This window comes from Hemiscyllium ocellatum, chromosome 11, assembly GCF_020745735.1.
Source record: "Hemiscyllium ocellatum isolate sHemOce1 chromosome 11, sHemOce1.pat.X.cur, whole genome shotgun sequence".
Classification (NCBI taxonomy): domain Eukaryota; kingdom Metazoa; phylum Chordata; class Chondrichthyes; order Orectolobiformes; family Hemiscylliidae; genus Hemiscyllium; species Hemiscyllium ocellatum.
In genome coordinates this window covers 46,147,449-46,171,107 of record NC_083411.1, presented here as the reverse complement: position 1 = coordinate 46,171,107, position 23,659 = coordinate 46,147,449, and the positions used below count along the sequence as shown (strand labels likewise).

The window sequence follows — 23,659 nt, the reverse complement described above, 5'->3', positions numbered from 1 at the left end:
AACATGAGGGGTCATAGTTTTAAGCTGGTTGGAGGAAAGTATAGAGGGGATGTCAGAGGCGGGTTCTTTACACAGAGAGTTGTGATAGCATGGACAGCAGTTGTGGAAGCAAGGTCATTCGGGACATTTAAGAGACTACTGGACATGCATATGGTCACAGAAATTTGAGGGTGCATACATGAGGATCAGTGGTCAGCACAACATCGTGGGCTGAAGGGCCTGTTCTGTGCTGTACTGTTCTATGTTCTATTATCCAATTGCCCAGAACTGCACAGAACATTCCAAAAGTGGCCTAACCAATGTCCTGGATCAGTGGTGCTGGAAGAGCACAGCAGTTCAGGCAGCATCCAATGAGCAGCGAAATCGACGTTTCGGGCAAAAGCCCTTCATCAGGAATAAAGGCAGTGAGCTGGAAGCATGGAGAGATAAGCTTGGGGAGGGTGGGGTGGTGTCCTGTACAGCCGCAACTCCTATACTCAATACTCTGACCAATAAAGGAAAGCAGACCACTATCTACCTGCGACTCTTCTCATATTGATAATGAATACTCATTCAAAACTTACTAACGGAAGTGATGGGATGGTTAATGAATCCTGTCAATGTTAGTTGGTGACGGAAACTTTTCGAATCATGATACCTACCTGTTGATCAGTGTTTCTGCTGACTGTGCAAACTGCTGCATCTCAGCCATCTCGTCCTCCGTGAGAAACTCCATGGACTGCTGAGAGCTCAGGCGGGCCCGAGTCACCTGTCTCAGGGAGTCACCTTTCCGCTTGTCTTCCCAAGACTTCAAAGTGCTTTCAAAAGCCTGAGGAGGAACATGCGAAGAACTCACAAGGGGTTAGCCGTAACATTTCAGAGCTTCCTACACACATTTCTCTGTAAAGAAACTACCATCTGCGTAACAAAGGTATTTCTCTCCTTTCCTTTTTGTCATTTCCTCTTCTTTTACTAATAATGTTCTTGTCTTTACCTCAGTAGCTTCTTTGGTAAAACATTCCAACATCGAGTCGCCATGGGTCAGAATATTTAATCCAATGTCCTCCTTTATCCTTCCTGAGTACACACATTTGATGTCCAGGTACATGTGACAGGGTTCATTCTACACTCTTCATCACTGACCCTAAATCGTGCTTCATCTGCATTGTTACCCTCCTTTCTGCATCATTATTCCATATCCCTTGAGTAATTTTCCAAACAAGCTTTTTAACCTCACGTGAAAGCTCAATGCTGTGTATTAAGCCTCACTGCCTTTTTCCACTCATTCTGTCACTGAAAGTGTCAACCTTTCAAGATTTATCTTTACTCCTAAGAGATGAAAAAGCATTCGGCAGCCTTAAATGATCTATGTGTTTTCTCATTTGCTTTGAACATTTTTTAAATAAAAATATTGCAGGCGGGGAGTAAAGATTATTTCTAGTCAGAGTCAAGAATTGTCCTTTTAGGTAAAAACTCATCCAATCGGTTTCCAAAGGCGCAGGATACCATGAGGATAAACATATCACAGTTAGAGACAGGAATAGTCTTATTGTCCCTTCATTTTGATTTCGCCTAATCTCCTAACTCTCCACCTTTTTGACCTCTCCCAAACTCTTGACATTCCCTGTGAGATATGTGGACAGGATGGACAGTGGGGATGGGGCAGTTGGATACCAGGTAATGGAATAACCTAAAATACATTCAACTCTTTCTTTTCACTGGAGCAGAGGAGGTGGAGGGATAACCTTATAGAGGTTTGTTAAATCATGACAGGTATAGGTGAGGTAAATAGTGGGTATCTTTCCCCCAGATTGGGGGAATTTCAAGAATAGGAGGCATGTTCTTTAAGGTGAGAGGAGAGAGATTTAGGAAAGACATGAGGGATAACTTTCTTACACAGAGAGTGGCTGGAGTGAACTTCCAGAGGAAGTGATGGATGTGGGTACAGTTATGCAAAGACATTTGGATAAGTACATGAATAAGAAATGTTCAGAGGGATATGGGCCAAGGGCAGGCTGGTGGGACCGGTTTAGTTTGGGATTATGGTCAGCATGGACAGGTTGGGGACTAGAGTTTCTATGCTGTGTGACTCTATGACTCCATAACTAAAGTTGATAAAACTAAGTGCAAGCTTTAAAGGATTTTACATCACTAGCCATGGATCTTTCCACCCCTCCACTCTTACCAGTAAGGGTATATTTAGTCTCATTGTTCACTTCTCGACACTGAGCTGTACATGCATTTGATGATAAACCAAGGTTTCATACAACAGCAGCATTAATAAGGATCCCAAAACTCAGTTGCCCAATTATCATCATGACTCTGCTCAGGGCTTTGCACATCTCACTGCTGCCACCTCGACAGAAATCCCACTCGGTGCACATCAGGAATGATCGCAATCCCCACCAGCACTCTACTGAATGCTGCACATATGGGTTAAAAACAAGAGTGACGACAGTACTGAATACTCACCCTGTCTCTTGTTAACATTTGGGCCCTGTTCTTATGTTGTATCTTGATAATTCCTGGAGGTTGGATCCAGGCTTCACCATCCACCTGAACTGGCACTCCCTCATCCCCACTGATGGTAATCTTCACCATGCGACACTACAAGGCAGGAAATTCAAAACAAGCCTTCATCTTCGGAAAATCAAATTCATTCAACATGGAAGGATTCCATTCAGCCCATCATGCCTGTGCTAAATCATTTGTTAAGCTATCCAATTATTTCCATGCCACTTGTCTATTCCTTTCATCCAACCAAGTATTTATTTTATAAGTACTTACCTAATTCTCTTTTAAAAGCTGCCACTGAGTCTGTTTCTACCACCACCACAGGCGGTGCAATCCAAATGCAGGGAAATTTGGTGAGATGGATCAGAAACTGGTTTCCCAATAGAGCACAAAGTGGAATGAACGAAGGCTGTTTGATTGACTGCAGGCTGGTGTCCAGCGGTGTAGCACAAGGATCAGTTCTGGAACCCTTATTTGTTTGTTATAAACAGAGGATCCTCGATTATCCGAAGGACATGGGCAGGGAGTATTTCGTTCAGTTAATCGAATTTTGGATAATCGAATGCTGGATAACATCATTTCATCGAACATCGGGACCTTGTGATCTTGCTGGATAATGCAATATTCGAATGTCAGAAATTTCAAGGTCCCTCTGTACATAAGCGATACGGTGGAAAATGTGTAGGAATGTTAAGCACGTTTGCGAGATTGATTAGATTCCTTACAGTGTGGAAACAGCCCAAAAATTCCACACAGACCCTCTGAAGCGCAACACACCCAGACCCATTCCCATACATTCACCCCTTCACCTAACACTATGGGCAATTTAGCATGGCCAATTCACCCAACCTGCACATTTTTGGACTGTGGGAGGAAACTGGAGCATCCAAAGAAAACTGAGGAGAACGTGCAAACTCCACACAGACAGTCGCCTGAGGCAGGAATTGAACCCAGGTCTCTGACACTGTGAGGCAGCAGTGCTAACCACTGTACCACCATGCTGCCCACATTGGTAGGGTGACTACTGGTGAAGATGATGTTAGTAAGATGTAGATGGCTCATTCAGATGGACAGACCAGTGGCTGATGGTATTTAACCTGCTAATTGTAAGGTGATGCACTTCGGAAGGAGAAACAAGATGAGAGAATATTTAATGAATGGCAGGATGCTGGGGAGGTTGGAGGACCAGAGGGACCTTGAGGTAATTATTCACAGATCCCTGAAGTCAACAGAACACATGAATAGGATAGTTAAGAAGGCATTTGAAACACTTGCTTTCATCAGTTATGCCATCGAGTATTAGTGCAAGGAGATAATGTTGAAGTTGTACAGAATGTTAGTCAGACCACAGCTGTAGTACTGTGTGCAGTTCTGGTCACCTCACTACAGGAAGGATGTGATAGCACTAGAGGGTTTATAGAGGAAATTCATGAGGATGTTGCCTGGGATGGAGAAATTGAGTTTTAAGGAGAGGCTAGATAGGCTTAGATTGTTTTCTTTAGAGCGGAGAGGATAGAGGGGAGACATGATTGGGGTAAATGAGATTATTACTAATATGGTTAACAGAGAACAGCTGCACCCCTCGGTTAAGGGGTCAATCATGAGGGGGTATAGTTTTAGGGTAAGGGGCAGAAGATTCAGAGAGGATTTGGGAAATAAAAAGCTTTTCGCTCAGGGGGTGGTGATTACCTTTAAAAAATATTTGGATGAGCACTTGGAATATCATAACATTCAAGGGTATGGGACAAGTGTAGGAAATTGCAATGAGCATGCCTTTAGTGGTCCTTATCGTCAGTGCAGACCTAATGGGCTGAACGGCCTTTTCTGCACTGTATGTATCGATGGCCGTGTAAACATAACTCCTGTCCTCTCACACTTGGTTCTTTCCTCAAACTTATTAAATCTATTTCCTTCTGGTTATGGGCCTTACTGTCACTGAAACCAGTTTCTCCCTATGAACTCACTACCCTTCATAGTTTTGAAGGAAGTAGAGAAAGGAAGCATATTTATACTCTTCTTTGAGCTTACATTGATTGAGGGAGATTAAATGGAATTGAGGAATGAGAATGAGAACAAACGAGATCATCCAATCCCCTGTGGCACATACATTCTGGTGATGAACTTCACCTGAGGAAATCCAGCAAGCAATTTAAAATTCTCCAAACTTTAACATGCAAAAGAACTTACATTCCCAGATAGCAATAGAAAGAATGGTGATGTGTAGTTTGGGGACATAATGCCAAACACTTTCCCACTGCCTGAGGAAGACGTGAATCACCGAATCATTTAAATGAAACCATAGAGTTTAAACAGCTCAAGCTGCTTGAAGAAGCACCAATAAACCACAAACCATTGGGAGCAGGTTGGCATGAAGGTGGAGTGACATCCACATTGCAAAACAAAAACAATTTGAGCCAAGCTTGGACGCCTCTACACTCCCATATCAACACTCTCTAACTGCCACAGAACATCCCAAACTACTGCAATTTCACCCAGCATCCCCCAGGCTATGCCACAGCAGCACGCATTTTCCCAGACTCCCCTTTGCTGTCCCGTGATATTGCACATTCTCCCAGACATCCTTGTGCTCTCCAATAATAATTCCCCCTTCTCCCAGACCCACTTGTGCTATCCAACAATACCTCCCCCTTCTCCCAGGCCCACCCATCCTGTCCAATAATACTGCCCCTCCTGCCAGACCCACCTGTCCTGTCCCATAATACTGCCCCTTCTCCCAGACTCACTTGTCCTGTCCCATTATTCCTCCCCCTTCTCCCAGACTCACCTGTCCTGTCCCATAATACTACCCCTTCTCCCAGACCCACATGTGCTATCCCATAATACTGCCCCTTCTCCCAGACCCACTTGTCCTGTCCCATAATACCTCCCCCTACTCCCAGACCCAACTGTGCTGTCCCATAATATTGCCCCTTCTCCCAGACCCACCTGTCCTGCCCCATAATACCTCCCCCTTCTCCCAGATCCACCTGTGCTGTCCCATAACACCGCCCCTTCTCCCAGACCCACCATCCTGTCCCATAACAACGACCCTTCTCCCAGACACCCTGTGCTGTCCTATAATACCTCCCCCTTCTCCCAGACCCCCTGTCTGTCCCATAACACCGCCCCTTCTCCCAGAGGTAAAAAGAATGACTGCAGATACTGGAAACCTGTTTCTGGATTAGAGTGCTGCTGGAAAAGCACAGCAGTTCAAACAGCATCCGAAGAGCAGGAAAATCATCTTTTCAGGCAAAAGCCTTTCATCAGGAATACCTTCTCCCAGTCCCACCTGGCCTATCCCATAATAATGCCCCTTCCCCCAGACTCACCTGTCCTGTTCCATAATACCTCCCGCTTCTCCCAGACCCTTTTGTGCTATCTCATAATTCTGTCCCTTCTTCCACATCCACCTGTGCTGTCCCATAATACTGCCCCTTCTCCCAGACCCACCTATGCTGTCCCATAATACTGCCTCTTCTCCCAGACTCGCCTGTCATATCCCATAATACCTCCCCCTTCTCCCAGACCACCTGCGCTGTCCCATAATACCTCTCCCTTCTCCCAGACCCATTTGTGCTGTCCCATAATACCTCCCACTTCCTCCAGACCCACCTGTGCTGTCCCATAATACCTCCTCCTTCTCCCAGACCCACCTCTGCTGTCCCATAATACAGCCCCTTCTCCCAGACCCACCTGTCCTGTCCTATAATACCACCCCTTCTCCCAGACCCAACTATGCTGTCCCATAATACTGCCTCTTCTCCCAGACTCGCCTGTCATGTCCCATAATACCTCACCCTTCTCCCAGACACACCTGTTCTGTCCCATAACACCACCCCTTTTCCAGACCCATTTGTGCTGTCCCATAATATCTCCCACTTCTCCCAGACCCATTTGTGCTGTCCCATAATACCTCCCCCTTTTCCCAGAACCACCTGTGCAGTCCCATAATACTTCCCCCTTCTCCCAGACCCACCTGTGATGTCCCATAATACTGCCCCTTCTCCCAGACTCACTTGGCCTGTTCCATACTACTACCCCTTCTCCCAGACCCACCTGTCCTGTCCCACAATACTTCCCCTTCCCCCAGACCCACCTGTCCTGTCCCATAATACTGCCCCTTCTCCCAGACTCACTTGTCCTGTCCCATTATTCCTCCCCCTTCTCCCAGACTCACCTGTCCTGTCCCATAATACTACCCCTTCTCCCAGACCCACATGTGCTATCCCATAATACTGCCCCTTCTCCCAGACCCACTTGTCCTGTCCCATAATACCTCCCCCTACTCCCAGACCCAACTGTGCTGTCCCATAATATTGCCCCTTCTCCCAGACCCACCTGTCCTGCCCCATAATACCTCCCCCTTCTCCCAGATCCACCTGTGCTGTCCCATAACACCGCCCCTTCTCCCAGACCCACCATCCTGTCCCATAACAACGACCCTTCTCCCAGACACCCTGTGCTGTCCTATAATACCTCCCCCTTCTCCCAGACCCCCTGTCTGTCCCATAACACCGCCCCTTCTCCCAGAGGTAAAAAGAATGACTGCAGATACTGGAAACCTGTTTCTGGATTAGAGTGCTGCTGGAAAAGCACAGCAGTTCAAACAGCATCCGAAGAGCAGGAAAATCATCTTTTCAGGCAAAAGCCTTTCATCAGGAATACCTTCTCCCAGTCCCACCTGGCCTATCCCATAATAATGCCCCTTCCCCCAGACTCACCTGTCCTGTTCCATAATACCTCCCGCTTCTCCCAGACCCTTTTGTGCTATCTCATAATTCTGTCCCTTCTTCCACATCCACCTGTGCTGTCCCATAATACTGCCCCTTCTCCCAGACCCACCTATGCTGTCCCATAATACTGCCTCTTCTCCCAGACTCGCCTGTCATATCCCATAATACCTCCCCCTTCTCCCAGACCACCTGCGCTGTCCCATAATACCTCTCCCTTCTCCCAGACCCATTTGTGCTGTCCCATAATACCTCCCACTTCCTCCAGACCCACCTGTGCTGTCCCATAATACCTCCTCCTTCTCCCAGACCCACCTCTGCTGTCCCATAATACAGCCCCTTCTCCCAGACCCACCTGTCCTGTCCTATAATACCACCCCTTCTCCCAGACCCAACTATGCTGTCCCATAATACTGCCTCTTCTCCCAGACTCGCCTGTCATGTCCCATAATACCTCACCCTTCTCCCAGACACACCTGTTCTGTCCCATAACACCGCCCCTTTTCCAGACCCATTTGTGCTGTCCCATAATATCTCCCACTTCTCCCAGACCCATTTGTGCTGTCCCATAATACCTCCCCCTTTTCCCAGAACCACCTGTGCAGTCCCATAATACTTCCCCCTTCTCCCAGACCCACCTGTGATGTCCCATAATACTGCCCCTTCTCCCAGACTCACTTGGCCTGTTCCATACTACTACCCCTTCTCCCAGACCCACCTGTCCTGTCCCACAATACTTCCCCTTCCCCCAGACCCACCTGTCCTGTCCCATAATACTGCCCCTTCTCCCAGACCCACCTGTCCTGTCCCATAATACCTCTCCCTTCTCCCAGACCCACCTGTGCTGTCCCATAATACCACATCTTCTCCCAGACGCACCTATGCTGTCCCATAATACTGTCCCCTTCTCCTAGACCCACCTGTCCCCTCCCATAATACTACCCCTTCTCCCAGAACCATCTGCGCTGTCCCATAATACCACCTCTTCTTTGAGGCCCACCTGTGCTGTTCCATAATACTGCCCCTTTCTCCCAGAACCATCTGCGCTGTCCCATAATACCACCTCCTCTTTGAGTACCACCTGTGCTGTCCCATAATACTGCCCCTTCCCCCCGACTCACCTGTCCTGTTCCATAATACTGCCCCCTTCTCCCAGACTAACATGTGCTGTCCCATAATACCTCCCCCTTCTCCCAAACCCATCTGTGCTATCCCATAATACCTCCCCTTTCTCCCAGACTCACCAGTCCTGTTCCATTATTCCTCCCAATTCTCCTAGACCCACCTGACCTGTTCCATTATTCCTCCAACTTCTCCCAGACCCACCTGTCCTGTCCCATAATAGTGCCCCTTTTCCCAGAACCATCTGCGCTGTCCCATAATACCACCTCTTCTTTGAGGCCCACCTGTGCTGTTCCATAATACTGCCCCTTTCTCCCAGAACCATCTGCGCTGTCCCATAATACCACCTCCTCTTTGAGTACCACCTGTGCTGTCCCATAATACTGCCCCTTCCCCCCGACTCACCTGTCCTGTTCCATAATACTGCCCCCTTCTCCCAGACTAACATGTGCTGTCCCATAATACCTCCCCCTTCTCCCAAACCCATCTGTGCTATCCCATAATACCTCCCCTTTCTCCCAGACTCACCAGTCCTGTTCCATTATTCCTCCCACTTCTCCTAGACCCACCTGACCTGTTCCATTATTCCTCCCACTTCTCCCAGACCCACCTGTCCTGTCCCATAATAGTGCCCCTTTTCCCAGACTCACCAGTCCTGTTCCATTATTCCTCACCCTTCTCCCAGAGGTAAAAAGAATGACTGCAGATACTGGAAACCAGTTTCTGGATTAGAGTGCTGCTGGAAAAGCACAGCAGTTCAAGCAGAGTCCGAAGAGCAGGAAAATCGTCTTTTCAGGCAAAAGTACCTTCATCAGGAATACCTTCTCCCAGACCCACCTGTCCTATCCCATAATAACGCCCCTTCTCCCAGACTCACCAGTCCTGTTCCATTATTCCTCCCCCTTCTCCCAGACCCACCTGTCCAGTCCCATAATACTGCCCCGTTCTCCTAGACCCACCTGTGATGTCCCATAATACTGCCCCTTCACCCAGAACAACCTGTGCTGTCCCATAATACCACCTCTTCTCCGAGACCCACCTGTGTTGTCCCATAATACTGCCCCTTCTCCCAGGCTCATTTGTGCTGTCCCATAATACCGCCCCTTCTCCCAGACTCACCAGTCCTGTTCCATTATTCCTCCCGTCTCCCAGACCCACCTGTCCTGTCCCATAATACCTCCCCCTTCTCCCAGACCCACCTGTGCTGTCCCATAATACTGCCCCTTCTCCCAGACCCACCTGTGCTGTCCCATAATACCGCCCCTTCTCCCAGACTCACCAGTCCTGTTTCGTTATTCCTCCCCGTCTCCCAGACCCACCTGTCCTGTCCCATAATACCTCCCCCTTCTCCCAGACCCACCTGTGCTGTCCCATAATACCTCCCCCTTCTCCCAGACCCACCTGTGCTGTCCCATAATACTGCCTCTTCTCCCAGACCCCCTGTGCTGTCCCATTACACCGCCCCTTCTCCCAGACGTAAAAAGAATGACTGCAGATACTGGAAACCTGTTTCTGGATTAGTGTGCTGCTGGAAAAGCACAGCAGTTCAAGCAGCATCCGAAGAGCAGGAAAATCGTCTTTTCAGGCAAAAGCCCTTCATCAGGAATACCTTCTCCCAGACCCACCTGTCCTATCCCATAACACTGCCCCTTCCCCCAGACCCACCTGTGCTGTTCCATAATACCGCCCCTTCTCCCAGACCCATCTGTGCTATCCCATGATACCACCCCTTCTCCCAGACCTACCTGTGCGGTCCGATAATACAGCTCCTTCTCCCAGATCCACCTATGCTGACCCATAATATCGCCCCTTCTCCCAGACTCACCAGTCCTGTTCCATTATTCATTCCCCTTCTCCCAGACCCACCTGTCCTGTCCCATAACACTATCCCTTCTCCTAGACCCACCTGTCCCCTCCCATAATACTGCCCCTTCTCCCAAAACCACCTGTGCTGTCCCATAATACCACCTCTTCTCCGAGACCTACCTGTGCTGTCTCATAATACTGCCCCTTCTCCCAGACCCGCCCGTTCTGTCCCATAATACTGCCCCTTCTCCCCGACTCACCTGTCCTGTTCCATAATACTGCCCCCTTCTCCCAGACCCACCTGTGCTGTCCCATAATACCTCCCCCTTCTCCCAGACCCATCTGTGCTATCCCATAATTCTGTCCCTTATCCCAGACTCACCTGTCCTGTCCCATAGTACCTCTCCCTTCTCCCAGATCCACTTGTGCTGTCCCATAACACCGCCCTTCTCCCAGACCCAACTGTCCAGTCCCATAATACCACCCCTTTTCCCAGACTCACCAGTCCTGTTCCATTATTCCTCCCCCTTCTCCCAGACTCACCTGTCCTATCCCATAACACCGGCCCTTCTCCCAGACCTATCTGTGCTGTTCCATAATATTGCCCCCTTCTCCCAGACCCGCCTGTGCTATCCCATAACACTGCCCCTTCTCCCAGACCCACTTGTCCTGTCCCATAACACTGCCCCTTCTCCTAGACCCACCTGTCCTGTCCCATAATACTGCCGCTTCTCCCAGAACCACCTGTGCTGTCCCATACTACCACCTCTTCTCCGAGACCCACCTGTGCTGTCCCATAATACTACCCCTTCTCCCAGACCCACCCGTCCTGTCCCATAATACTGCCCCTTCTCCCCAACTCACCCATCCTGTTCCATAATACTGCCCCCTTCTCCCAGACCCACCTGTCCTGTCCCATAATACCTCCCCCTTCTCCCAGACCCCCTGTGCTGTCCCATAATACTGCCCCTTCTCCCAAACTCACCAGTCCTGTTACATTATTCCTCCCCCTTCTCCCAGGCCCACCTGTCCTGTCCCATAATACCGCCCCTTCTCCCAGACCCACCTGTCCTGTCCCATAATACCGCCCCTTCTCCCAGACCCACCTGTCCTGTCCCATGATACCTCCCCCTTCTCCCAGACCCCCTGTGCTGTCCCATAACACCGCCCCTTCTCCCAGAGGTAAAAAGAGTTACTGCAGATACTGGAAACCTGTTTCTGGATTAGAGTGCGGCTGGAAAAGCACAGCAGTTCAAGCAGCATCCGAAGAGCAGGGAAATCGTCTTTTCTGGCAAAAGCCCTTCATCAGGAATACCTTCTCCCAGACCCACCTGTCCTGTCCCATAATACTGCCCCCTTCTCCCAGACCCACCTGCGTTGTCCCATAATACCTCCCCCTTCTCCCAGACCCATCTGTGCTATCCCATAATTCTGTCCCTTCTCCCAGACCCACCTGTCCTGTCCAATAATACTGCCCCTTCTCCCAGACTCACCAGTCCTGTTCCATTATTCCTCCCCCTCCTCCCAGACTCACCTGTCCTATCCCATAACACCGGCCCTTCTCCCAGACCTATCTGTGCTGTTCCATAATATTGCCCCCTTCTCCCAGACCCGCCTGTGCTATCCCATAACACTGCCCCTTCTCCCAGACCCACTTGTCCTGTTCCATAACACTGCCCCTTCTCCTAGACCCACCTGTCCTGTCCCATAACACTGCCCCTTCTCCTAGACCCACCTGTCCCCTCCCATAATACTGCCCCTTCTCCCAGACCCACCTGTCCTGTCCCATAATACCTCTCCCTTCTCCCAGACCCACCTGTGCTGTCCCATAATACCACATCTTCTCCCAGACGCACCTATGCTGTCCCATAATACTGCCCTCTTCTCCTAGACCCACCTATCCCCTCCCATAATACTACCCCTTCTCCCAGAACCATCTGCGCTGTCCCATAATACCACCTCTTCTTTGAGGCCCACCTGTGCTGTTCCATAATACTGCCCCTTTCTCCCAGAACCATCTGCGCTGTCCCATAATACCACCTCCTCTTTGAGTACCACCTGTGCTGTCCCATAATACTGCCCCTTCCCCCCGACTCACCTGTCCTGTTCCATAATACTGCCCCCTTCTCCCAGACTAACATGTGCTGTCCCATAATACCTCCCCCTTCTCCCAAACCCATCTGTGCTATCCCATAATACCTCCCCTTTCTCCCAGACTCACCAGTCCTGTTCCATTATTCCTCCCACTTCTCCTAGACCCACCTGACCTGTTCCATTATTCCTCCCACTTCTCCCAGACCCACCTGTCCTGTCCCATAATAGTGCCCCTTTTCCCAGACTCACCAGTCCTGTTCCATTATTCCTCACCCTTCTCCCAGAGGTAAAAAGAATGACTGCAGATACTGGAAACCAGTTTCTGGATTAGAGTGCTGCTGGAAAAGCACAGCAGTTCAAGCAGAGTCCGAAGAGCAGGAAAATCGTCTTTTCAGGCAAAAGTACCTTCATCAGGAATACCTTCTCCCAGACCCACCTGTCCTATCCCATAATAACGCCCCTTCTCCCAGACTCACCAGTCCTGTTCCATTATTCCTCCCCCTTCTCCCAGACCCACCTGTCCAGTCCCATAATACTGCCCCGTTCTCCTAGACCCACCTGTGATGTCCCATAATACTGCCCCTTCACCCAGAACAACCTGTGCTGTCCCATAATACCACCTCTTCTCCGAGACCCACCTGTGTTGTCCCATAATACTGCCCCTTCTCCCAGGCTCATTTGTGCTGTCCCATAATACCGCCCCTTCTCCCAGACTCACCAGTCCTGTTCCATTATTCCTCCCGTCTCCCAGACCCACCTGTCCTGTCCCATAATACCTCCCCCTTCTCCCAGACCCACCTGTGCTGTCCCATAATACTGCCCCTTCTCCCAGACCCACCTGTGCTGTCCCATAATACTGCCTCTTCTCCCAGACCCCCTGTGCTGTCCCATTACACCGCCCCTTCTCCCAGACGTAAAAAGAATGACTGCAGATACTGGAAACCTGTTTCTGGATTAGAGTGCTGCTGGAAAAGCACAGCAGTTCAAGCAGCATCCGAAGAGCAGGAAAATCGTCTTTTCAGGCAAAAGCCCTTCATCAGGAATACCTTCTCCCAGACCCACCTGTCCTATCCCATAACACTGCCCCTTCCCCCAGACCCACCTGTGCTGTTCCATAATACCGCCCCTTCTCCCAGACCCATCTGTGCTATCCCATGATACCACCCCTTCTCCCAGACCTACCTGTGCGGTCCGATAATACAGCTCCTTCTCCCAGATCCACCTATGCTGACCCATAATATCGCCACTTCTCCCAGACTCACCAGTCCTGTTCCATTATTCATTCCCCTTCTCCCAGACCCACCTGTCCTGTCCCATAACACTATCCCTTCTCCTAGACCCACCTGTCCCCTCCCATAATACTGCCCCTTCTCCCAGAACCACCTGTGCTGTCCCATAATACCACCTCTTCTCCGAGACCTACCTGTGCTGTCTCATAATACTGCCCCTTCTCCCAGACCCGCCCGTTCTGTCCCATAATACTGCCCCTTCTCCCCGACTCACCTGTGCTGTCCCATAATACTGCCCCTTCCCCCAGACTCACCTGTCCTGTTCCATAATACTGCCCCCTTCTCCCAGACCCACCTGTGCTGTCCCATAATACCTCCCCCTTCTCCCAGACCCATCTGTGCTATCCCATAATTCTGTCCCTTATCCCAGACTCACCTGTCCTGTCCCATAGTACCTCTCCCTTCTCCCAGATCCACTTGTGCTGTCCCATAACACCGCCCTTCTCCCAGACCCAACTGTCCAGTCCCATAATACCACCCCTTTTCCCAGACTCACCAGTCCTGTTCCATTATTCCTCCCCCTTCTCCCAGACTCACCTGTCCTATCCCATAACACCGGCCCTTCTCCCAGACCTATCTGTGCTGTTCCATAATATTGCCCCCTTCTCCCAGACCCGCCTGTGCTATCCCATAACACTGCCCCTTCTCCCAGACCCACTTGTCCTGTCCCATAACACTGCCCCTTCTCCTAGACCCACCTGTCCTGTCCCATAATACTGCCGCTTCTCCCAGAACCACCTGTGCTGTCCCATACTACCACCTCTTCTCCGAGACCCACCTGTGCTGTCCCATAATACTACCCCTTCTCCCAGACCCACCCGTCCTGTCCCATAATACTGCCCCTTCTCCCCAACTCACCCATCCTGTCCCATAATACTGCCCCCTTCTCCCAGACCCATCTGTGCTATCCCATAATTCTGTCCCTTCTCCCAGACCCACCTGTCCTGTCCAATAATACTGCCCCTTCTCCCAGACTCACCAGTCCTGTTCCATTATTCCTCCCCTTCTCCCAGACCCACCTGTCTTATCCCATAACACTGCCCCTTCTCCCAGACCCACCTATCCTGTCCCATAATACTGCCCCTTCTCCCAGACCCACCTGTCCTGTCCCATAATACTCCCCCTTCTGCCAGACCCACCTGGGCTATCCGGTGATACTGCAGATTAATGACCCTGGAAACCGCCATCTGGATGCTGCCAAACACGGCCACAACCTCCAGCTTCTTGTCATCGAAGGATGGTGCTCCATAATTCTGGAACAAAAGCAACGGGTTACTGGAATGCTTGGCTTAGACCCCAGAACCGATGTCTGGGTCTGTGACAGCCCCTTCCTTAACTGCTGCCCTGCACCTGTGCCTGAACCATTCTGTGTTTGTGCATCATTCTCCCATCACAATCTTCCAGCCCCCTACCTCAGCAATGCCTGACCCCTGCCAATGATGCTTCCTGTTCCTAATTTTCCCCTTTTGAAGAAGCTGGTGCTTCCTGAGAGCAGCTTCCTACTTTCCCTGTGTCTCGCTAAATAGGTCTTATCTGTTCAGTACTGAGTGTCAGTGTACTACCTAACTATGAGGGGAATCCCAACTGTGCTTATCCTCAGATTTTGTAACATTCCAGACAGAAACTAGGCAGTGCCTGCCTGTACATGGAGAACAAGTACACTGCCTAATTATTCACTGTACTCCAAGAGAAACCTCCAAAACCAGCCTCAAAATGAAATTATTACATCCTAATTTGCTATTTCACTAAGACTCACTAATATACTGAAAAGAAACTTTCATCCAGATTAAACTTCCTTCCACAACAATTGCAGGTCATTAGTGTATATGTACATGATGCTCGAGCATACCCTATAGGGAGATATCAATACTCCACCTTTATTGTGAGTTCTGATGTGAAGACTCCCTTGTTAAATTATTTGAATGTCCAAATGCAAAATAGTCCTTGGGTTATATGCTTAAGTGCATTTCTGTGTCACACCAGTGTCTGTACATATTATTCACTTGTATCTGTGTGTAATATATAAATGACCCACACAATGCATGGAAATACTCACATCATTCTCCTTTGTTCCTCCCCAGAAGTTGATCCCACCAGCGTAACTCGGGATGTTAAGCACTGCTAGCCCCTGAAGACTAGGGAGTGAGATGGACACTCCATCACACTGTAACATAAAGACAGAAAGAAATCTGTAGGAATGTCCATCTACACTTCAGAATGGACGGCAAGTGGAAACATTCAGACATCAAACTTTACAAGACCCAGTCAAAAAGAAAATGGAGACAGCAGAATCGTCCAAGATCTGAATACTCAACTTCAACGGCTAATAGTTGGTGTTGTAATGTCTTTATTCTTTAAACCATTTATGTAATTGATTTGTAAGACTGAGCTGCCACGTACTGCAGTACTGCACCATGTTCACTCTCTCACACAAAGTGCAGTGGCAATTTGGGCCTCTCTCCCAAAAGGGAATGGATGTTAGGGTTCCATTAACATACATCATAGCTTAATATGGCAACCACTCTGCTCAGGACTGTCAGAAACTACAGAGAGTTGTGAACACAGCCCAGTCCGTCATACAAGCCAACCTTTCATCCATTGACTCCATCTACACTCCTTGCTGCTTCAGGAAAGCAACCAACATCATCAAAGACCCCTCCCACACCAGATATAATCTCTTCCAATCTCTTCCGTCAGGTGGAAGATACAAAGGCTTAAACACTTGTATCAACAGTTTCAAGAACAGCTTCTTCCCCGCTGTTATGAATGGACTTCTGAATGGATCTTTCAAGTTTTAAATGTTATGTTGATCTCGCTCTTTGTGAACCTTCCCTGCAGGTATTCTTCATTTTGGTCTATTACCCTAATGCACTTTGTATGGTAATGATCTGCCTGTACTGAATGCAAAACAAAACTTTTCACTGTATCGAGGTACACGTGACAATAATAAGCCATGCTGGCACAGTGGCTCAGTGTTTAGCACTGTAGCCTCACAGCAGCAGGGTCCCAGGTTCGATTCCGGCCTCGGGTGACTGTCTGTGTGGAGTTTGCACATTCTCCCCGTGTCTGCATGGGTTTCCTCCGGGTGCTCCGGTTTCTTCCCACAGTCCAAAGATGTGCAGGTTAGGTGAATTGGCCATGCTAAATTGCCCATAGTTTTAGGTGAAGGGGTAAATGGGTCTGGGTGGGTTACTATTCGGAGGGTCGGTATGGACTGGTTGGGCTGAAGGGCCTGTTTCCACACTGTAGGGAATCTAATCTAATCTAAATACTCTCCATGGACTGCCACATCAAACACTCCAAGGATGTGGACAGCACAGGGTTAGATACAGAGTAAAGCTTCCTCTGCACTGTCCCATCACACACTCCCAGGACAGGGACAGCACAGGATTACATACAGAATAAACCTCCCTTTACACTCTGTGTGAAATACTCCATGGATGGGTACAGATGGTTAGAATCAAAGTAAAGCTCTGAAAAGATTGCCTTTTACCATATAGTGATCATTTTTAGATTGTGAAGAGGGGACATATCAAACATAGAAATATCTCTTTTCTATCTGAGCAATCTGTTAGCCAGATTCTAGTTTTTGATAGGGCCAATCCAGTCTGTAAATGTACAACTAGTGTTCAGTCCAGTGTTAGCAGCCTTCCTCTGTTTATATCACATGGAGCACTAGCAACTGGCCATCATACCTCCAGGTGAACTCTCTGTTCTAAATTCTTGTACGTTCTCTGAAGAAGTTCTTTGGTGCCAAGCACTCCATACCACATCATATTCTTAGTCCGGCTCCTGGGGATAAAAAAAATGCACAGTTGCTCATCAAATTACCAATATATTCTGTCTCTAATGTTGTGAGCTGAAGTAATATGTACAACACTGATAACACTGTATTACAGCGTGTACACCAGGCACTGAGTACAGGACAGACCTGTCTCAGTCTGTGTTACACCCTGTACACCAGGCACCAAATCTAACACAGTTTGTCTGTAAGTGTCATTCCAAATACATAAGAACGAGACCACCAAGACAGGAAACTGACATCCTGTACCTGCACTTTTTCGGATGTTCTTCCCTCTTGTTGTTGAACTCCAGTGATATTTTTGCATCTAGTCCAATTCCAAAATAGTTGTTCATGACGCACCTCTCAGAGAAAGACCTAGAACAATAGGCTCAGTATCACACGAATTGTAAAGTTCTAGAATGTTCCAGCACAGAAAGAGGCCATTCAGCCTGTAATGACTGAGTCTTTGTTTTTCGCAGATGTGCTATCTGAATTTGACTCACATCCCAGCTTTCTACCCCATGACACTCCAAATAAACCCTCTTCAAATATATGACTAACGTTGATTAAAATTCCTGTGGATTCTGCTTCTGCTATTCTATCAGTTATTGCATCCCAGATCTTAACAAAGTCAAATTTCCCACAAACTCTCCCAACAAGTTTATCAATTCAAGGATTTGAAATTATGTATATCCAGATCCCTCTGCTTTTGGACCACCTCAAAACACTATGACCTAGATTACTTTGCAATCTACATTACAGAGTGCTTTGGACTCTTTGCTGCTCTCATTACAGTCACTTCAGTAATATTTACATTATGATCGCTACTGCCTAATGTTTCTCCTTCACCACACATGCTTAACTTTGTTGACAGAATGTGATCAGGACAGCCTAATTCCTCATTGGTTTCAAACACGTTCATTAAGAAAGTTAATATTTTAAGAAATATTCACTCTGGAGATCCAAGATGGCGGCGACTCAGCAAGTCTGAGTTTACAGTGCTCTTCCCAAAACCTGGGTAAAGTGAGTTACTCACCCCCACCACACTTACCAAACCACCCAAAAAAATTTCTAACCTTAATTAGCTGTTTACTATTATATTTACGCAGTTTAATATTAAGTGGATAATGAGTAAACCAAAGGGATCCCGCAGCTCTCAGAAAACAAAGACCCCTCCCCCACCCTCCTCTCCTCCTCCGGCTGCAGCTGATGTAAAAACAGGCCTTGAAGAGATGATTGCCAGGCTGGAAACGACACTCGTCAATTTCATCGCAGAATCCAGACAGAGATGGAATGCATTCGAAGAAAAGCTACAAAAGTACAGCCAGGCTCTCGAGGAATTACAGGGCCGAGTGGAGGGGGCGGAGCTAAAGGCCACGACCTCCGAGGCTGCAGCTCAAACAGCTGCAGAACAGGTGCGAGCTCTGGAGCAGAGAGTCCGGGCCTTTGAAATCTACATGGATGACCTGGATAATAGAAATCGGAGAAAGAATATCCGTCTCCTGGGCCTCCCTGAACAAGAAGAGAAGGGACAGTTAGTAGTATTTCTGGAGCGATGGTTGCCCCAGCTTTTAAACCTGGGGGCTGAAACTGACCGGGTAAGGGTGGAGTGGGCCTACCGGGTCGCAGTACGCGGATCTGGCCCAAACCAGCGCCCACGCCCGGTCCTGTTCCGGATGCAGAGTTATAGGGAGAGGCAGATACTCCTGGATGCCTCCAGAAAGCTTGGAAAGGATCCTAAAGCCATGATCCATGAAGGATCCAAGATTATGTTATTTCAGGACTTCTCCCCGGCTTTGGCACGAAGGAGGAAGGCGTTTGATGAGGTGAAGAAATGTCTAAGGAACTTAAATATTCAATACACCTTACGCTACCCAGCGACGTTACGCTTTACCCACGAAGGATCCGAGTATAATTTTAGATCACCAGAAGAGGCTAAGGAACTTTTAGACTCGTTTAAATAAATCGTAAGAGACAATTTATGTTGGCTTGCCTCTTCCACACTCCGTGGGGAGAAATGGATACTTTACTCTACTTTACTTTTGCTTCTGGGAGCAGGGTTGTCTTCTCTTGCTATTTTATGTTATTATACTTAACTGTAATTTGTTGGAGTTGTAATTTTATAGTTATGTGTGTTTGTACGTGGCATTGATGCTATCAGATATACTCAGGTATGGGTGGGGAGGGGTGGGGGTGGGGCGCTCACTGTCAACTCTAGCTCGGTATTATATGTAAATCCTATTAAGGAGCGCCCGGGTCAAGGGTGGGACACTGTTTGGGAGAGGATATGGTGGACCTTTAGAAAGGAAGTAAGGCCCCCTGAGAACAAGGGGGAGGATCTCCATTCAAACATGTTTTATTTTTTTTGTTCTTATTGTTTGGAAATAGTTTTCTTTTTATTATACTGTTATGAGTGTATTAGAGAACATTTTCTCTTGTTTGAAGGATGTAAGTGACTCAACTATACACTCTGGATAATTGTGGATTAGATTAGTAGTTAACTGAGTTTCATTGTTTTTCTTTCTTCTTTAGTATCATTCCTTTGAATTTTGATGATTATATATTTAAGATCTATTTTTATATTAATGTTTGTGCTTGAAAGTTCTGTTTATTTTTGTAAATCTGTCAAAATATTAAATTTCTAATAAAAATATCTTAAAAAAAAAGAAATATTCACTCTCTTTGACAAAGGATGTTCTGTTCCAGTTTAGCAGAATAGATAATGTCCACCTTATTCTTGGAGTAAGATTTTTAACATTTGTTACAATTTGAATATGGAGTTTCTCTTCTATCATATTCTCATGAGTTGGGGGTGGGATTGAGTCAGCACCTAACATGGCACCACAAGACCATAAGACATAGGAGTGGAAGTAAGGCCATTCGGCCCATCGAGTCCACTCTGCCATTCAATCATGGCTGATGGGCATTTCAACTCCACTTACCAGCATTCTCCCCGTAGCCCTTAATTCTTTGCGACATCAAGAATTTATCAATCTCTGTCTTGAAGACATTTAGCGTCCCGGCCTCCACTGCACTCTGCGGCAATGAATTCCACAGGCCCACCACTCTCTGGCTGAAGAAGTGTCTCCGCATTTCTGTTTTGAATTGACCCCCCTCTAATTCTAAGGCTGTGTCCATGGTCCTAGTCTCCTCACCTAACGGAGCCAATTTCCTAGCGTCCACCCTTTCCAAGCCATGTATTATCTTGTAAGTTTCTATTAAATCTCCCTTTAATCTTCTAAACTCCAATGAATACAATCCCAGGATCCTCAGCTGTTCCTCGTATGTTAGACCAACCATTCCAGGGAATATCCGTGTGAAGCTCCGCTGGACACGCTCCAGTGCCAGTATGTCCTTCCTGAGGTGTGGGGACCAAAACTGACACAGTGCTCCAAATGGGGCCTAACCAGAGCTTTATAAAGTCTCAGTAGCACAATGGTGCTTTTATATTCCAACCCTCTTGAAATAAATGACAACATTGCATTCGCTTTCTTAATCACGGACTCAACCTGCATGTTTACCTTTAGAAAATCCTCGACTAGCACTCCCAGTTCTCTTTGTACTTTGGCTTTACGAATTTTTTCACCGTTTAGAAAGTAATCTATGCTTTTATTCTTTTTTCCAAAGTGCAAGACCTCGCATTTGCTCACGTTGAATTCCATCAGCCATTTCCTGGACCACTCTCCCAAACTGTCTATATCCTTCTGCAGCCTCTCCACTTCCTTAGGACTACCTGCCTGTCCACCTAACTTCACATTATCGGCAAACTTCACTAGAATGCCCCCAGTCCCTTCATCCAGATCATTAATATATAATGCGAACAGCTGTGGCCCCAACACTGAACCCTGCGGGACACCGCTTGTCACCGGCTGTCATTCCGAAAAAGAACCTTTTATCCCAACTCTCTGCCTTCTGTCAGACAGCCAATCCTCAATCCATACCAGTAGCTCACCTTGAACACCATGGGCACTCACCTTGCTCAGCAGCCTCCTGTGTGGCACCTTATCATCCTTTGGAAGTCTAGATAGACTACGTCCACTGGGTTTCCCTGGTCTAACCTACTTGTCACCTCTTCAAAGAATTCTAGAAAGTTTGTCATACATGACCTCCATTTACTAAATTCATGTTGACTTGTTCTAATCAGACTCTGCTCTTCCAAGAATTTAGAAACCTCATCCTTAATGATGGATTCTAGAATTTTACCTACCCGAGGTTAGGCTAATTGGCCTATAATTTTCCATCTTTTGTCTTGATCCTTTCTTGAACAAGGGGGTTACAACAACGATCTTCCAATCATCCGGGACTTTCCCTGACTCCAGTGACTTTTGAAAGATCTTAACCAATGCTTCCGCTATTTCCTCAGCCACCTCTCTCAGGACTCCAGGATGTATTCCCTCAGGGCCAGGAGATTTATCAATTTTAAGACCTTTTAGCTTTTCTAGCACTTGCTCTTTTGTAATGGCAACCATACTCAACTCAGCCCCCTGACTCCCTTTAATTGTTGGGAAATTACTCATGTCTTCCACTGTGAAGACTGACGCAAAGTACTTGTTAAGTTCTCCTGCTATTTCCTTATCTCCCATCACTCGGCTTCCAGCATCAGTTTGAAGTGGCCCAATGTCTACTTTTGCGTGTCGCTTGTTTCTTATGTATTGAAAGAAACTTTTACTATCATTTCTAATATTACTGGCTAGCCTACCTTCATATTTGATCCTTTCCTTCCTTATTTCTGTCTTTGTTATCCTCTGTTTGTTTTTGTAGCCTTTCCAATCTTCTGATTTCCCACTGCTCTTGGCCACTTTATAGGATCTCTCTTTTTCTTTAATACATTTCCTGACTTCCTTTGTCAGCCATGGTTGTCTAATCCCTCCCCAGATAATCTTTCTTTTCTTGGGGATGAACCTCTGTACAGTGTCCTCAATTATACCCACAAACTCCTGCCATTTTTGCTCTACTGTCTTTCCCGCTAGGCTCTGCTTCCAGTCTATTTTTGTCAGTTCCTCTCTCATGCCCTCATAATTACCTTTATTTAACTGTAACACCATTACATCCGATTTTGCCTTCTCTCTTTCAAACTGCAGACTGAACTCTACCATATTGTGATCGCTGCTTCCTAAAGGTTCTCTTACTTTATGATCTTTTATAAAGTCTGGTGCATTCCAAAGCACTAGGTCCAGAATAGCCTGCTGCCTTGTGGGCTCCATGACAAGCTTTTCCAAAAAGCCATCCTGTAAGCATTCCATGAATTCCCTTTCTTTGGATCCACTGGCAACATTATTGACCCAGTCCACCTGCATATTGAAGTCCCCCATGATCACCGTGACCTTGCCTTTCTGACATGCCTTCTCTATTTCCCAGTACACATGTTGCGCCCCTGGTCCTGACCAGATCCCAAAGCAATGTGTAACAAAGCAATGAGGTAGCAACTTTGAACATTCTAGTGTATCACTCCTGTTGCAGCACGTCATAATTTATTAGTGATTATAACTTTTTTCTTCTTCTTTCTGAAGACATTTTAATGGGGAGTATTTTGTTCCCAGCCCAACACCACTTCAGTTCACCTTGCTTTATTCCTCTACGCTGCTGCTCCGATTTCACCTCTATGGTTTCTATACTCCTTGGCACTACTTCTCTGCTGCTATAAACTGAACCTTCTCATTAATCATTTTTAACTGTGCAAAACCAGGAGAAATGTTTGATGGGGGACAGTATAGAGGAAGTTTCACTCTGTATCTAACCCTATGCAGTACCTGTCCTGAGAGAGTTTGGTGGGGACAATATAGCGGGAGGTTTACTCTATATCTGATCCCATGCTGTCCCTGTCCTGGGAGTATTTGATGGAGACGATGTAGAGGGGACTTTACTTTTAGTTTAAAACAGTAGGGAAGCATTTTTTGTATTTAAAGCAGTGCCTGTACTTGGAGTCTTTGATGGAACAGCGTCAAACAAGCTTTACTCTGTACCTCACCCAGAGTGTTCCATAACCCCTCCTCACCCCTGGAAATATAGTCTTTCTATTGATGAGGATAAATATACAGAGCAGTTTTCCATTCAAAAGCTGCTGCCTTGGAGCTATATTCACCAAACTTTATGGATGCTTATTTCTGATACAAAGTTAAAAATCACAAACACCAAGCTGTAGTCCAACAGGGTTATTTGGAAGCACTAGCTTTCAGAGTGCTGCTCCTTCATCAGGTGGTTGTCGAGTATAACATTGTAAGACACAGAATTTATAGCAAAGGTTTACAATGTGGTGTAACTGAAATTATATATTGAAAAAGACCCGGATTGTTTACTAAGTCTCTCACACGCTCACACACACACCCTCTCACAGACTTATA

At 47.3% G+C, this 23,659-nt stretch overlaps 1 protein-coding gene across 2 annotated transcripts in view; it reads right to left on the bottom strand.

Annotated features, from left to right (window-relative positions):
• Nucleotides 1–23,659, bottom strand: part of si:dkey-172j4.3 (diacylglycerol kinase delta) — a 224,155-nt gene that overhangs the window by 21,529 nt on the left and 178,967 nt on the right. For both annotated transcript variants that reach the window (XM_060832574.1, XM_060832576.1), the window contains exons 18-23: nucleotides 17,586–17,693; nucleotides 17,230–17,326; nucleotides 15,591–15,698; nucleotides 14,674–14,787; nucleotides 2,452–2,586; nucleotides 642–808 (exon numbers count right to left, since the gene is read on the bottom strand). In XM_060832574.1, coding sequence (XP_060688557.1) covers nucleotides 642–808; nucleotides 2,452–2,586; nucleotides 14,674–14,787; nucleotides 15,591–15,698; nucleotides 17,230–17,326; nucleotides 17,586–17,693 — 729 coding nt within the window. The remainder of the gene's footprint in view (nucleotides 1–641; nucleotides 809–2,451; nucleotides 2,587–14,673; nucleotides 14,788–15,590; nucleotides 15,699–17,229; nucleotides 17,327–17,585; nucleotides 17,694–23,659) is intronic.